General features: G+C 33.4%; 1 protein-coding gene and 1 long non-coding RNA gene across 4 annotated transcripts in view; one reads left to right on the top strand and one right to left on the bottom strand.

The window, feature by feature from the left end:
• Nucleotides 1-3912: 3912 nt before the first annotated feature.
• On the top strand, nt 3913-15060 carry LOC134199290 (uncharacterized). The gene is made up of 2 exons (XR_009973725.1): nt 3913-4072; nt 5475-15060. It is a non-coding gene; the product is annotated as an uncharacterized LOC134199290 (long non-coding RNA).
• Nucleotides 6637-17663, bottom strand: part of LOC101739895 (uncharacterized) — a 25711-nt gene continuing 14684 nt past the window's right edge. Inside the window, exons 10-11 of one of the 3 annotated variants that reach the window (XM_038013657.2) lie at nt 17158-17331; nt 6637-6877 (exon numbers count right to left, since the gene is read on the bottom strand). In XM_038013657.2, coding sequence (XP_037869585.1) covers nt 17168-17331 — 164 coding nt within the window. In that variant the 3' untranslated portion in view covers nt 6637-6877; nt 17158-17167. Of the gene's footprint in view, nt 6878-11469; nt 15895-17005; nt 17332-17663 lie in introns of those variants that run through there. The other 2 variants (XM_038013699.2, NM_001309577.1) reach the window with 2 other exon arrangements.

Raw genomic sequence — 17663 nt, 5'->3', positions numbered from 1 at the left:
TTTTAATAATATTATGTAGCAGCTCTACTATCCTATGCTAGTAGAGAATTTAATAGAATTGAAGTACTCATGTAAACTAATCTCATAAGCATATTTTAACAAATTTCACGCAACAAAATAACTTATAACTTAAGCTTATTGTTGTCATTGAAAAGGACAAACTTAGCATAAAGGAGATTGGCATGTGCCTGATTATCTTATCATAAAAAATATGTACACCATGTAATTTTGTTGATATAACTTATAAATTAATCATGTAAAACTTAATTATTAATGAAAATCTTATAATTATTATCAAATTTGTACAACTATACAAAATAAACAAAACATTTGATTACATGCTCTGTAGATTAATCAAAATTATTAAAAAATTCTCGTATTGACTAACAAAGGTATTACTGTAAAAATGCGCTAGCGTCACAAAAAACAAAATAATGTGGAAACGAAAGCAACTTAGTTAATCTAGGTGATTAGATGTTGCTAAATTTATTTCAAACATGAGTACTTTTGACATACTTTAAGAATAAACTATTAACATATGACGTTTTTAAATTAATTGTTAATGAAAATAAACGTTTACAGTAATCATTATTTGAGCTCATGTAAGAAAAGAATTCATTTAAGGATTTGATGATTAAAGGCCATACGTCTTTCTTGAAAAACCGTTATTTTAATTTAATAAAGAGTGAATTAATGTCCTTATATTAGTCTAGTATGTGTGTTATAATGATGTTCTGTTTAAGCATTATAATTTATATCAAGAAAAATACCTTAATGTATTCTGTAAGTAATAACATACAATAGTAAGCAACTGGTAATCATTAACAATTCAATTTAAAAATAGTTATTATATAGTAAAACGATTATTCAATTATTATTTCATTGAATCCATTTTTTTAGATCTCTATAAAATAACATTTTTACCCATTGTTCATATCAAGGTCAATCACAATTTATGGTGTCACAAGTGGTTAATTGAGGTATTTTAGTATAAATAAGCCACAAATGACGACAGACGTTATGAAACTACGATGTTCATTCAATGATTGAACTTCAATTGGGTATTAGTTTTTATAGCAATTATAAATAAAAGCGTGACCATTTACTTTTCTGTGTTTGTAAAATAACAATATAAAGGCAGAAAAATAATATGTATAATTTAAACTACTTTTAAGACCTGCTTGTGACCATAAAAATGAAGTATTTGAAACGTTGCAAAAAATAAAATTAAAACAATAAACGGGAAATTAAACCGTAAAAGTAGTTTAAATTATATGTGCGATTCTCGAAAACCGAAGAAAATACTATCTTTTTTTATAATCATAATCAAATATTTACGCAAACAATATACTTAATTATGTAGACATCACTACGGATATCTAAAATTTATTTGTCATATTTGAATTTGGTAGTTAAACGAACATCGTAGTATTAAAATGTTAATTAATAATGTTACTAATAAAGTTTATAAGCCTACACATTATGTACGTATCTATATTTTTTCGACATGCTTTAATTTTTACCTTAAAATTTGAACGGAATGAATTAGTTCCAAAATTGCTAACTTGTATCTTTACCAATAGGGGTACCGATGTAGAGATGACAAATATTTTAAAATATTTAGTATTTTAACGTGTGTGTTTTGTTAATTAAATAATCACAAACTAAACAGATAGGAACCTACTACAAAATTAGTAAATTGTCAATTAAGTTGGTAAGATGGCTAGTCTGGAGTCGGTTTCATGTTCACTTTAATCGGATTTAATAATTGAGTCGACTATTATCAAAGCCGGCAATGTGACTTTTGGACAATTATTGGTAAATCAGAAAAACGAATTATTGACTTTGTATTCCATTGGCGGTCACAAAACTCTTCTGAAGGACATCTTAGATAAATAACAGGTTAAGTATTAACCTTTATTTAATGCAGGTTTTGAACCGTATTCTTTGAAGGAGACGATTATATTCAAATCAATCTGTATTGACATATCAATAACATTTTTTTATCCAAATGCACAGATTGCCACCTTTGATAATAGACTCAATTATCACTCGTAATACCTAGTCGCAATAAACATATTATGGTGACGGTTTTTAGAGAATATGCTAACCGGGTAAACCAGGTCATAGTACATTTTTTTTAATGGATTTTATGATCTGGTAACTAAGACTTTTAAGTCGTGTCTTATTTTAATGAAAAATGATAATATGGAGTTAAATGAAATGAAGATGATTAATTTGAGACATTAATCAAGTGGGATGAAATTAAAAGAAATGAGATAATATGGGATTAAAATTAATCTCAGTAAAATGGTGGTCATTTACCGAATTTTTTCAGTGGCAGATCTTAATATATGAATCGTATAGCAAATTATGGTACATAAGAATGCTCAAAAATACAGATTGCAAACTTTGAAACTAATCGACTCGCTTAACAACATTAAACTATATTTATTTCGTTGTTTTATAAAAATATGTAAATTATCGGATTAAGTAAGTAAGCCGATGGCTCTTAAATTTTAAACACACCATTTAACCTATTCAATCTCTGTACCAACAAAACCAACGCTCTATCGCACTTTGTCGCAGATTTACTCAAAACAACTTATCCATTTCCGTTCGGTTCTAAATCCTGCCTGTTATACCTTTATAAAATTGTAACTATATTCTTGTTAGTGTGCAACATCAACAGATTATTTACAGTGTGCATTCCTAACTAACAGTAATGGATACAGGCCCATTGAGAGCAAACCTGAAACGAAACCATGATTATTGCTGATTTCTGTATTGAATAAAAATCCTGATTTAGATTTTTGACGCAGTACGGCTAGGTAAAACGAATTACCTTTTTAAAAACTTAGCTTTTTGAAGAGTTTAAAATGGTGTTATACTGGTCGATTTTTGTTATTGAATGCCAATGTTTCAATGTATAAACCTTTATCACTACTAAAATTAGGCAGAGTTAAAAACAAGAGATTTTTATTCGATATTTAAGTTAATTGGCTAAAAGTCTTTCGCCTGTATCCATTGATTATCCCCTTGTTTATTAGAGTTGCCCTTTGAGATTTGGCCAGCTCTTGTTTGAATTTAGATCAATAGTCGATATTTTTATCATAATGTATCGTCAACATCTTATTTTTAAATACTTATTAACTATAGTTTTGTATTTTTTCTAGGCACAAATGTATTGCTTTTGAATAAGTTTATGGATTCCAATGTACCACTGGACATGCAGAACATTTTTTTCATAACACTTATATGATCGAAATACAACAACAATTAGTAATGCTATAAAATATCAAAAAACATTTGATCATATTAGAATGTTCCACGCATTAGATGTAGTATTAAATTGTTATTTTCAGGCGTCTCGGCCATCCTACAAAATCATATTACGCTATTCTTACCACCTCAATGTGTTGGAATTAAAGTTCATAATAATTCAAGTACAATTTCTCCAAATTTAAGTTCGATCTCAGCAGTCCACAAACATACTGCGTGTAAGTTCATCTTTTTAAACTCAATTCGTATTATGACGTTTTACTCTTTCAAATTGAGTAGTACATTTACAGGGCGGTTTATTATTAACTCGCTCAAAAACATTAAAGAAGTGGTAGTATTTGTAATCACAATAATTCCAAGGGGCAGGAAGCTGAAGAATTCTTAGCTGCCATATAAGATTCAGAGGAAGACCAGCGACTTATTTCCCTTTCTTTTAAGTATGGTGCATTGGAACCATTCATAGTTTAAAAAAAACTGATCATTTGGGGAAAAAATGTAGTATAACATTGAGGTGGACGAATAGTTTTTTTTTATGGCAAACGCTCTTATTTTATTATCAATGGAATTCTTGGATCGATAAGCACATTTCGGTTCTCTATTTGATGTGTTTTCTATGTCAATTGTCACTGTCAAAACAGGTGTGACTGTGTTGGTATTAGTACCTACGGTAGATACCTATTAATCGTCTTCACAATATTACATCTGCCTTTAAAATACTATAGTGCAATAGTAATTTTAACTAGTAGATAAGTACATAATAGTTTCTGAATGGTCGTGATGGTGAATTTATGTAATTCGGAATTTAACATTTTTTAATGTATTTCTTTTTTTTTTTTTTTTTTTTTTTATGATTGAAAGTTTACTGGTGGCCCGAAGGCCTTTCCAGTTTCACCAGGACAGGTGGGCGAGCAAAGGCTCAGCCAAGAGGGGTGGGATTTGCTAACAACTGCCCGAGCGCCTCCGAAGGAGACCTAACAACTCAAGAGCAATTGTTTCGCGAATGAATCTACTACCGGATCGGAATCGCGACCCGCTGAGAAGATCCGGCGAGAAACTCAGCGGGCTGATGCATGGGTTAGGTTGCACGTCGACCTCTTTGTCGAGTTCGACGAGTACGGTTACCGGGGTCCCTAAGCCTGCCCCTAGTATTAGAGCTGAAGGCATCTAATGCAAAGGTTATTGGATCTGATGGATCCGTAAGGACGTGTCTAGGGCGTCGACGGTGACTGGCTCCTGCATGATCAGGATTCGGGGAGTAGTCAGCGGCGGCAACGATAAGGCGATTATCATGACGCATAGCCTTATCGAAGTATCGTTCCGACGCTGACTTCATGTATTTCCGAATTGATTCGAGGCCCAGGTCGTCGTGTAGGTCAACGTTCCTCACGAACCACGGAGCCCCGACAGCTAACCTGCAAAAGCGGGATTGTAGGGATTGGAGGGTGTCTATGTGTGTGCGGGCCGCGTGAGCGAACACCACACTCGCGTAAGTCATGACGGGCCTTATGCAAGTTTTGTAAAGTGTCACCTTGTTCCGAAGGGACATTTTACTCCGCTTACAGATCATGGGGTAGAGTCTACCGAGAATAAACGCGGCACGGTCACGGACTGATTTTATATGCGGGCGGAATGTCATCGATGCATCCAGGGTAACGCCCAGGTACTTGACCTTCCTGGCCCAGGGTATGGGTTGTCTAAAGAGAGTAATCGGGGGTGTGAGATTCCTCCTCCTAATCCGGGAGGAAATCCGTGTGGAGCTTCCCCTCTGAAATAGCACCGCAGTACTTTTCGCTGGGTTGATGTCTATGCGCCATTTTCGGAACCACTGTCCTAGGGCTAGGGCTGCGCTCTGAAGCTTCTTCGCGATTAGGGACTTATTTCTACTAGAATAGTAAACAGTCGTGTCGTCGGCGAATAAAGCTAAATGGGTCGGCGGCGACCGGGGAATATCGTTGACGAATAAGCTAAATAGGAGGGGTGAGAGGACAGAGCCTTGCGGGACTCCAGCTGTGAGAATAATGTATTTCATTATAGGTATCGAACCTACAATTTCGATAGTCTGTAAGATACTGTAATTCAGACGTCGATTAGAGTCATTGTTTTCGTATTAAAGAAATTCGTAGCTCTGTAATGAAGTGTCAATATGTTTCGGTCTATACAGTAATATAACTAGTGTTTACATTACATTTTAGGTAAGAAGATATATGTCCAGCTATACCAGGGGATATGGATATGAGATCCGACCTCTTCTAGCTGCAGCTATATCTACGTATCCCTTTTTCTTCGTAACAATATGCTGCCACTACATTCCAGTTAAGCCATTAATTCTGGCTTAAAAGCTTGAACGGTTGTTAACTATTGAATAAACCTTAACACGAGGTAAATTGTAAGACATGAAAACTATGCAATAAAAAAGCCATTTGATTATTTTTATGAAAAACATTTGTATGTAATGTGAAATAGCTCACCGGTGTTCAGTTGTCTATTTGCAATGGGCATTTTTAAACGGTGAATACAGTCCAAACTTACTTCAATTAGAATGTTAGTATTTCATGTTCACCTAGACCTTCATGTTCTATTTTTCACTTTATTGTCATTTTAATAACATAATATTCCTAAAGAAAATAATAATGATGATTTCACTAGATTGAAAAGCACTAACCATTTTACCCAATCTTTCTTGTATCAAACTTGTATTGTGTTATGAGAAATTATTTATTGAGTATTATACTAGTTAATTTGTACTGTACTCAACAACAGATCGAACTTTGTGTGTTTATGACCTTTTTGGAAGCACATTTTAAATCTTTATTGATGTGTAAGCATGGTTTGTTTGTCTACATGAACTGTCAATCATCTGGTTAAGTATTATTATTGATTGGAGTTATTTTGACTGTTCGGATAATTATTTAATAAATAAAACTATCATCCTAGCTTTTCATCATTCTCTTAAAGAAATAATTGTTTGTTTGCTTTTACCGTTGGTCATAGTAGAACAAACCATGCTAAATTAAATAGTAACTGTGATGGAGCATTAAAAGACAACAATGATACTTCTGACCTGATATGACCCAATACTTTTTAAGACAACAAAAGATGTTGTTTTAAGATGTATGAGGTCTGAAAATTCATAGATTATTAAAATTCATCTCATAATAATCTAATAGATTTAAGGCTTTAACTCCTATAGTACTCGAATCATTACGTACCTAACTTATGTTACTTCATTGTACCATTTACGTAGCTCAATTTACTTTTGAGCTATAATTTTGTTCGGCAACCAGAATTAATACCATATTCTGCTGATATATTGTCATCAACTTATCATAAAAAAAGGAATCAAAATTCACGATCAAACAATACATTACATCTAATACAATTTAAAAACAAACCTATTAATTGCTTTTTTAGAATCGCATTTAAGTCTTATTATAACTAACGATATAATTGGTTACGTTTGCGCATTAACCAAAACGGTCATTGGACTAGGAATATTTCACTCTTGCACTCATAGACACTGTCACTTTGCTTTTCACTACTGTGTTCCCATTGCTATTGAATAAATGTTCACGTAAAACCGCCATGTAACTGGCAGCTGTAAATAAAAGATGAAATTACAAATCAATAATACGAAAAGGAATAAATCGCGATGCTTTTTTACATTTTTTTCGCTCATTGCTATAGTTGAAACATCTATTAGTCATCAGTCGTTAAATATTCGCTGTGCATAAGGATTGTTGCATACCAAGAGCTAGAAGCTGTATCAAAGGTTACCTAGCTATCCAAGAGTTAAAATTTTATTGCGTCCACATTTCTAATTGAACAAAATTAAAGTCAATGCTGTGCAAGTTGTAGCAGTTTAACGGACGTGTAGCCACGGGAAGTTATGATTAAGAAAGTATTAAGTATTAAGAGACTATGATTAAGAAAGTATGAAGTATGTAGAAAGTTTCAATAACCATTATATTGGAGAAATTAGTTAATGCTTATAATTATTCATAAAGGGACAATTGTAGCCTTTGTCTAAGTAGATCTTAATTTCACGCATTTCAGTTAAGTTACTCATTTCGTTGTCTGCACTAGAGAAAAGAATATTTTAGCTATGCGAGCTTAAAATAATTTAGCTCAGCTCTTGGTTTGCAACCTATATTGGTCTGAAAATGTAAATGGAAGAGGAGCTTCACTGAAGTGTTACTGGATGCGGACGCCCCGGTGCCGGTGGTCGGAGAAAATTACAAATCCATGCCGGAGGAGTTTCAGACTAGATTAATCGTAATCACAAACACCTAATTTTATCAAAAAATCCTCTTTAAAATAATAGTATATCGCGGCGACCACTGCATCATCATCTTCAAATTTATCTTAGACCACGAATCGTACATATTTTTCCATTTAATATTTTGCTTTTTTTATTTATTTTGTGTACAAGCATACTTTCTCTCACTCTCGAAGCCACCTTCTTAAATGGAAGCTATCGCAACTCTGGGTCTTGTGCGTGGGGGCGTTATTTTAGTAAAACAAAACAACTTTAGCGAATTTTCCACGCCGTTGTTTGCGTATTTCCTTACGAAACTTTAGTTGTCATGCGTAGTTCTCGAAACAGTGGCACCCCACTTGGCTGTTACCACCCCTTGGCTGTCCCAGTAAAAACAGGCAAACATGATCTTTCGTTTCCGGCTCACAATAGTGAATCCATGTTTCGTTAATTATTATGAAACGCAAACAGCTTTGTGAAATTCTGTCTCGTTTGTTTCTGCGCGTCAGAAAATATTATGGGCGCTTACAAATCTTCCTCTGCTATAAAATAAACAGTAACACAACGATCTGCCCAGACTTTTTTAATCATTTGTTCAATCAGTACCGATGTCGGCGTCCCGTGCGGGGGTCGTTGTTAATGGAAGTTCTTCCACGCTTGAGCCCAGCACACCAAAGCGCGTAGAATGTGGAGAAGCATGAACTCCCAAATGTTGTTCTCAGGTCTTGATATACCAGCTCCATAATAAAAAAAAATCAAGCAGATATTACCGGGCGAATTTCAATTTCATTCAATTTAAGGACAGGTTCGACGTGACGCAAACAATCGACTTTTGTTTTGAAAAAACAAAGGAATACATTGTTTTTATTTTTATTATTATAGGTTGGGGAAAAAGTTTCTTCGCATTTTTTAAGAAAAATCACATTTTTTAATATAGTTTATTTACATTTATGTTATTAAAGTATGTAGGTAGGTACAATTTTGTTCGATAAGTTTTTGCATCTTGTAGGTAGGGACACGATCCCATTGCTATAGAAATTTTAGGGCTTCTGATCAAAATACCGCGACAATTGGTTTTGGCAGTCCTCTCGTGGTGTTAATCTGACAACACTGCCTAAATAATTCTGAAGAGACCGAAACAGGTGGAAATCTGAAGGTGCAAAGTCAGGACTATACGGCGGATGCATTAAAACCTCCCAGCCAAGCTCTCTTAATTTTTGCTGAGTGGCTAAAGAGTGTGTGAGGTTGATTAATTCGGGCCGATTAATTCTCTCAACTTCTGGCTTTAATCTCATCAGTTGTTCTCAGTAGAGTTCAGAATCGATGGTCCTGCCTGGTTGGTGGTAACAGCTCATAATGAATAATACTCTTCCAATCCCACACACACAGCATCAACTTGTTGCGAGTTAACCCGGGTTTCACCAGTCTGTGAAGCCTGACCAGCCTTTGACCACGACCTTTTTCGCACGTTCTTGTCGTACGTGATCCACTTTTCAAATGCGCCAAAACTGTTTTGTGGTCAATTCCCAGTCCTTCAGCTACGTCGCAACTACTGACGTGCCGATCTTGCTCCACTTTTTCAAAAATGACATCCATTTTATCCGTGATACGGCGACCAGAGCGACTACATCTTTGACATCAAAATTTCCAGCTTGAAAACGCTTAAACCAAATTTGTGCTACTCTCACAGACACTGAACTAGGTCCATAAACATCGCAAATTTTTTTCGCGGCTTGCGTTGCATTTTTACCTTTTTTTTAGTAATTTTTTAAAATGTATCGAATTTCTTCATTAGATTCACTCATCTTGACAGTGCGAAAAATAAATAAAAAACATTTTCCTAATTTGAATTTGGAATTAACTTCTTTAAAATTTAAACTTTTAATGATACCAAAACCAGCCAGATACAAATAGTATAGCTAAAGAGATTTTGTTACAAGTTCATGCATACTTTATTGCGAAAAGACTTTTTCCCCAACCTATTATCTAATGGCTGCCAGTTTTTTTATTTGTCCAATGAATAATTTATGGCATTATCATCATTTATTGAACACCTCTCGTAAACTTAGTTGGACTTCCACACTGTCAGCCCGTCTTCCATAATCGAGGTTGCGTTATGCAGTTACCCCCCGCCCAAAAAGCCGCAAAGGATCTCTTCACTCTGCCGAAAACTGGCAAAATTAGAAGCCCACTTTACTTTCCAAACAATTTGAACCTGAAGAATCTGGACGTTTGCTTCAAAATGCGCCATACCCTCAAAAACTACCAATACATTTATAATATCCCCGGAGGACTCCGTAATCTAGTAACTAACAAAATGCGCTATGCCAGATCGTCGAGGAACTTTTCGACACGCGACTCTTTGGACAAGTGTAGAGGGACTTTGTTTGTGTAGGTAGATTTTAGCTCACCTTCCGCTGAACATGTCGGTTACTAATCAGCTGGCGACATTCAAGTTGCTCTTGGAGCCGAGTGTTACTCAGGTAAAAAGCTATCACACCGAGAGTTGCTCCTCCTTCAGCCGAATTTATAGTTTGAAGCTTCTTGGCTTCTGACTTCAACAACGGCCTGTTCTTCACATTACGGGTCAGATTTTCATTAGACCATCCCTGCCAATGAGTACTCGTCGAACTTTTGGATGGGCATATGTATAATATCTATTCATATGCCTAAATGTCAATATGTGTATGCATATTCCCTTTAGACTTCGAAACGCCTGGATCAATATCGATGATTTTTTTAGGAAATGGCCTAGTGAGTGAATTTGTATTTGGTAGCGATCGGATCATAGTTAGATCTTTTGATCGTCCAGCAAAGTGGGCTAGGTTAATAATGGAATCGCTTGTTAGACTAAAGGTAATATTTTCATTTGATCCACCTTTGCTATATGAAACTTGAATTACAGTTGAAAGCTACTTTCCGATATTCCCACTAGAACGCAAGAACCGGAGAAAAGTTTCTTAATCACCGAAGATCAGAATGCTCACAATCCGAGAAATGGGTACTACACTTTAGTCACACATCTAAAAAAAAAATCCCAATAAACTTGTGACAAATGTCTTGTCGGATCGTGTACTGTACTTGCCAAAACTTACCATACACCGTCCGTTCAGATAATCCTGTTAAATTTAACGCTTTGCATAATTATTTACAGTAACGAGGAAGCTTTCGCATTGCATTTCGATAACAGTGTGTAACAAAAACTTGATCCAGAATTAAAAATAATCGTCAATGTAATCAATATAAATAAGAGAAAAACAAAAAAACAGGATTATAAGGGCTTGTAAATATTTAGTTAAATAAGTAATTACACCACAATTCTACGTAATCATTAAAAATGTGTAGACATCATTGAAAATTTGATTCAGGACATTAAGATGCAGATATCTTACTAATCACTGTTTTTAAAGTTTCAAATGGGCAAATTCTATTTTTTTGGTTTGAATTTTTTTAATATTAACTTTCTTCTTAACATTTTATATCAATTATAATCTAAAAGTTACGTCACCAAGAAAAAAACAAATTAGCTATATAAATCAAATGCGACTTTATGATTCTGAATGTTAAGATAATGGCCATAATTTAAGAACACCTGAGTATCCCTAATAACCGCAGTCTGGGTTATAGCGGCTTATTAATATCAACTCTAATGTTCGGGCTTTTCGAATACTGTTTACAATGCTTTTTGTTTTTATGCAAAGTTTAAATTACGTCGATAGATCACAGGTTTTTATTACACGCTGTTTAAAGCACAGGGAATCTGGGTTAAACCCAGGTTAAATCAGAAAAAGTCCGTTAAAACAAATATGGATTGCGTAATGTATGATATTTTTTAATCGAATTCATGGGCGGATTTTTTTTATTACTTTATGTTATGGATAAATATCATCCTCAGAGTAAATATCGTTTAATTTCAAAAATAGATGGATAAATTGCCATATCACAATATATTTATTAGAATTAAATTAGTCACAAAACAGGTACTATTAAATAATGAGATTAAGATCGAGCCAAACATTTATCTTGAATTAATTTAGTCAAATTTATATAACTCAAAAACAATGACAGACTTTTCTTTTAAAAATAAATTAAGCATTTCTCTTAAATACAAAAAAAAAGTGAGATGCTGTAAATTTAAACATTGAAGGATAAACAATAATTGACATAAAAAAAATTAAAAACATTTTTCCTTATACTAAATCAGTCATGGATTTTATATATAGGAAATATTGAAATGACATTGTTGTGTAGTATGCTAAAGCTTAGTTTAGTAACACAGCTATTCAGTCTTATCGTTTCATGAATAATAATTAAATTCAAAATATGCAATATACTTAAATAGTGTTTAACAATAAAGGCAAAAAACTTGTCTAGTATATTTTGTACTATCATTTTCTTAAACTTTCAGTCTTAAGTGTTCTCAAATACAAAACATTAAAAGTAACTATCAGACTTATAGTAATACTGTATTTTCATTATTTCAGTCTTTAATCTCTTCATAATCGTAATCTAATTTTTATTATTTAAAATGTTTGAAATGAGGTTCGGCTGTAGTCAATGAATATTCCAAAACATTTCATTCTTGGGCCATAAAAACCAATCCAAGTTGATATGTGAACTTGAATTGATTTTGATAATAAATGTGAGTGGCATTTGCACTCATAGACATCCGACCACGAATAAATAAAACAGTTGCCCGACGAACGTTGATCATAATTCAATTTAAATTCCTACGTAACGGTACATGTGATAAAATATCAAACTTAAATAAAAAAATCCAAATTAAATAACACTAAATGAGTTGAGCTCATCTGATTAGATCGACGGTAAGATATCCTATACTTTAATATGAAATTTATGACTTTGCTAAATTTGATGAGAGTACATTTTTTATTGCTCTGAATATAGCTCGAATTTAAAATTAATACATAGTTTTATAAAGACTAAATTGTTATAACTTCGTCGTTTGAAGATAGTGAATGTTAAAAAAATAAAATCGAAATTATCACTATAAACTTAATAGTTAGCAGACAACGAACAACAAGTTAAAAAATCACCAAACAAAACTACATAATATTTTTCATTAATTCTTTAAATCATTATATATTCGATATTATCGATGGATATGGTGGAAATTAACGATGACTCCATCGATAGATACCAACTACTTTTCGTATTTAATCCAATAATAACAGTAAAATATGACCCGTTGGTACCCCTTTCAACTTACAAAAATAATTCTTCGATTGATTTAACTATAAACTTAGAACATTGTAAAATACCTTTTAATTTGTACTTTAGGGTGTACAGGTCAAGATGGAAGTGATCCCTGTATATGTATATATAAAAATATTCTAAATTATGAAATATTCTTTTTTTGGATGTGCAAAACTCACTTAATTCTAAAGTAGATTTTTGGCGGCACGTTGTAGACATTGATATACAAATTGATGTAAATATTGTTTTCTGTAACAGCTGTGGTCCTAATCAGGTTTAGTATTTTGCTTGATTTCCAATTCCTATTAGTACTGATTAAAATAATTTTACAGTAAATTTAAGAGTAACAGAATAAATATATTTGTTACTATACATAATTTGTTGGAAATCAGTTTTTGTACAAGTATAGGAAATACACATCGAGATCAATTTTGTGGTCCCTTTTTTATTATATACTTTATTTATTTTTACAATTACAATTATAATTTAAGGAAGTAATGAGTTATTTCATTTTTTGATAATGGTTGTGATAAAGTCGATTGTTTGTGTAAGTATTATTACGTGACACTCAACACTCAATTATTAGGACAATCAAGGTAGATTTCACTATAACATTTCACTTCTTCGCTTGCTTGAGGCGATCCGTTAAGCGCCCTGTAAACGATCAAATTGTTTGTCAAATTTTACGTGTTTGTCAAATTATTTGACAGTATGCAGCTTTGTTTGATGCGTTTGTCTAACAGTCTACGTGTTTGATGGAAATCTTAATTGACGGCGTGCTTGACAAACATGTTTGAACATGTATGGGAGATCTCAGTCGTTGCTCGACACAGGCGAGGAGAAAACCGAATCTACGGGCAAGTTAACAAACTTGTTTGATCATTTATTTATGCTATTGTTTGATGAGAACGTAAAGTTTGACAAACGAATTTGACCGTTTACAGGGCGCTTTAGCCTCTTCGATTCATGTCGCTATTCACTAGTTTCATGTCGCGTGTGCCACGCTTTTATAGTGGTGTCAACCATATCTACATAAAGATTTAGCAGAACATTCAAGAGATGTGTCAGTTAGTTGCAATATCCGTTTTTGCTATTTAATGATAAGACAGGCATTCCTAGTATCGGCATAACACCGTCGCCTCCTTAGGCATCGATATTGGTATACTGGCCTAACACCTTCATTTAATCTATCAGACAATAATAAGAACAGTTCTTATCAGTTCAGTATCACAGTGAATGGTGGGCTGTAAACTAAACATTCCAATTCTAGTTGCTGAAATAAAGATGCTGATGTGGATGTGCAGCGTTATTCGATCGATCCAGGCTCGATAATTTAAAATAATATGGTAGATTTAGAAATAATGACAGTTTAAATGACTAGATCGGTCAACCCTCAGTCATCGAAAATGACTATACCTACTCGAGTCAATGATAATTCATTTAGCACCACAAACAATTGCTCTACTCAAAATGTCAGACGCACACTGGCCACTGTGTTTAAAAACTCCACTATACAGTACGTGCAGTATTAAAATAAATTTAACAACACTGCAAATGGATTCGTGGGATCTTAACACCGCAGTTTTGATAGAATTTGTCATCAGGCAGTTTGCAGTGTTTTTTTTATGCTAAGAAATTTACATGACAAGGGAAATTTAAGACAACGAGTGTGGTAAAACTATATGAAATAAATTTTTTTTGTGTTAGGAGTAGACTTGCATTGTGTACATGAACATTTAAATCTTTTAAATATAGGTCTTATTTTACTTTCCATTACTATTACGAAATTACATTTTTTTTCGGTTTTGCTCCGCACTATGAAAGTTATTAGTAGAGTGACATGTAAATGATTAATACACTCTTTACAAAATAATTACAGCCGTTTTAATTCTACATGGTCGTTGTTCTGTACGTCTGTTGTTCCTACGAATTAAATAATTGAGACAATTTTTCAATTACTTCTCACTACTGGCTACCTAGCTCACTGATCCTTAGCTACCAACTCCTAGCTTGAATACTGGTGACATTTTGCCTATTTTTGCAGTGAACCCACCGTGCGTTTCGCTTTAAATACTCTGTGACTGAATTACATAACATTATCCGGTTTACCTTGTACAATTTGATAGTTACATGAGAAGTATCTATTGAAGAAATAATGCTCTTGTATTGGACAATGCTTGTAATGCAGTGGACGATTATCGTGTTAATTTTTTCATTTTTTATTTTTTGTTAATTACTTCAGTTATCAGTTTTTTTATTACTCTATACTTGGTCATTTTGTCATAACTTGCCGATTTTAAGAAATATCGCAGCATTATTGTCCTTTACATATTTAAGATGATAGTTTATATATTTCAGAATAATTTCAGTATACAGATCAAATTTGTGAAGGTAATTTTAGTTTCCTTACTGTCCCTTTCAATATGCGAATTCGAAATTACAAATAATGAAATGGAAAGAAATAACATAAATATAAAAAAATAATCGGTACGGTACGGTATATACGGCAAAGTTCTAGTAAATAATATACCCTTCATGCTTGTTATCTTTTTCTAAAAATATGCATTTTTTGTTTAAAATATACCATAGCTAAGAAGCAATATACCATGTATATTCATGTACGTTTGATTGTTTCAACTAATACTAAACTAACACTTAAGAAACAATTTAACAATTTTGGGTAAAAAGTTACTGTTACCACAACTCTATCCTAGGGTTGTTTGCTTAAAAGTTTTTTCAACAATAAATTATATATTTGTATAAATTTAAAAAAGTCTACTCGTTTAAAGCTCAATATTAATGTACATCGCTTTTCTGACGTGTATAGAGTACATAATGTTTTTCGCAATGAAATCAGGCACAGTACTTTGTTTCAGTTAACCTTCAAGTTACGTCAGTACACTAAGCTTTTTTGTTTCACTCACAATCAAAACTCACATAGTCTACACCCGATCCGACAAGAATGCTCGTGTCCACCGCGTTAGATCACTTTAACTTTTAACTGGTCGCGATGCGAAGGCGATGCCTGAACTTGTTTCGGAAACAAGTCCTTGGAGATTGGTATTTGGCAGTCATCCAGCTTCTGGACTATATGTCTTTGTGCGTTGCAGCTTGTATCGTTGCGTCCCGGTGCGGCACAACTGCATACAAACGTAATTCCTTTATATTTTGCGTTACGGGTATTCATTGTGTTACCAGTGCACTTATCTTCGCGCGCGCACGGCGAGCCCAGAGTACTTACGCGGAGCGCACGTGTTTCGCGGTCACGAGCGACGATTTATTATATTTACTTTGCCGGCGTGAGCAGAGCGTGTACGAAGTTACTCATATGATTCGCCGATGAATAGTGACGGTTAACTATATTTTTATGAGAGAAGCAGCGCGAGCGCACGACTTTAGTTAGAATACTAGCCGACGCATCGCATATGCACTAGGTTTTTTCGCAAAAGTTTTGTGCTCATAAAATTTGATCTTAATAATTTGTCATCGTTTTTTTTAACATCGCCTGTTTAGGACCACACCTGCTTTCTAATAATAATTAAATTAGCATTAATTTCAAAAATAATTTCGCATGTATAAATTATAAATTCCATTAAAACATTATTCATTAATTAATTTTGTTCAAATGCTAAAACATGTATAAAGTTTGTACTTTTTCAGAGGACGGCACAGTTACTATGAAATAAATTTGTAAATAATATTGATAACACACAACACACTACTTTGGCATACCAAACATTCAGAGGTAATAAATGAACTAGCTGCAAACATATATTAAGAAATCCTCAAGCTATCAGGATTCGAAATAATGGTGTAACATAATTTGAAGAATGGGTTGCAAAACACCTTCGCCAACAAAATGTACAATTTGTATAAAACGATAATTTTTTGCTTACTTTATAAATACAACAACAATATTTTTTAGTAAGCCAATGAGTATTTTGAACAATCTTAAATATATTTCGCGTGAAAACGATGTTTATATTTGCATAAAAAAATATTCAAAACATCTATTTATAATTATTTCCGTTACTTCTTGAATTCAAATAAAGATATTATCATTGTGATCATATTCGCATCATAACATAATAAAATACGCAAAAGCAGCACAATATTAATGTTCTTCGTCATTAAATTTATGACACTCGTTCCAAAACATAAAACACATGCAAAAATTACAACAATAATAAAAAAATGTTTCAAAAATATCATAAAATAGTTATTAAAGTAAATATTAGGTCAGTGTAACATGAAAACTACCGTGTCACCCTTGTTTTAATTAATACTATAAATGGGTATTAAATTCAGTCTTATCATATATTTCAATGGAAAATAAATTATTTTTCAACCTATTCTCGTATTCAAATTAAGTTCGGCAATAAATCTCTTATCAAAAAACGTACCTATCGGATGCTATTGAAACGGCGGTGGTGGTTGTGGATACCGCATCACCATGTTATATTGGAAATTAAAACCGGGTCCGTTTTGATGCATGTTTGGTATGTTTGGCATGTTCGGCATGTTCATCTTCATTCTCACCGGTTGCTTTGAAGTCGACTGCGTGGGAGCTGTAGCAACTGAAATATTTAATTATATTTCATTAGGATCGTTCAACACTCACATGGGACTGTCTCTACGGACTTGAAAAACGAGATAATCTTTAATCGGTTGTGCGTCTGCTGTTACTGCTATATATCTGTTTCCCGCTATCGTCGAGATAAGGTTCAATGACATTTTTTAGCTTTACGTTTTGCAATAAATAATTCGCTGATATGCCTTTTTGGAGTTTACTCCTTTAGAATCGATTTACATATATAGGCCCGGGGTATGAAAATTATGGGGACCAAAATCGTACTAGCATGTCACACGAAATGCGTTATGCGCCTGATTGGCTCCTGATTGCGTGATG

The sequence above is a fragment of the Bombyx mori genome, chromosome 1 (assembly GCF_030269925.1).
Source record: "Bombyx mori chromosome 1, ASM3026992v2".
NCBI classification, from domain to species: Eukaryota; Metazoa; Arthropoda; class Insecta; order Lepidoptera; family Bombycidae; genus Bombyx; species Bombyx mori.
The sequence above is the reverse complement of the archived record's forward strand: the minus strand, read 5'-3'. Positions and strand labels throughout refer to the sequence as shown.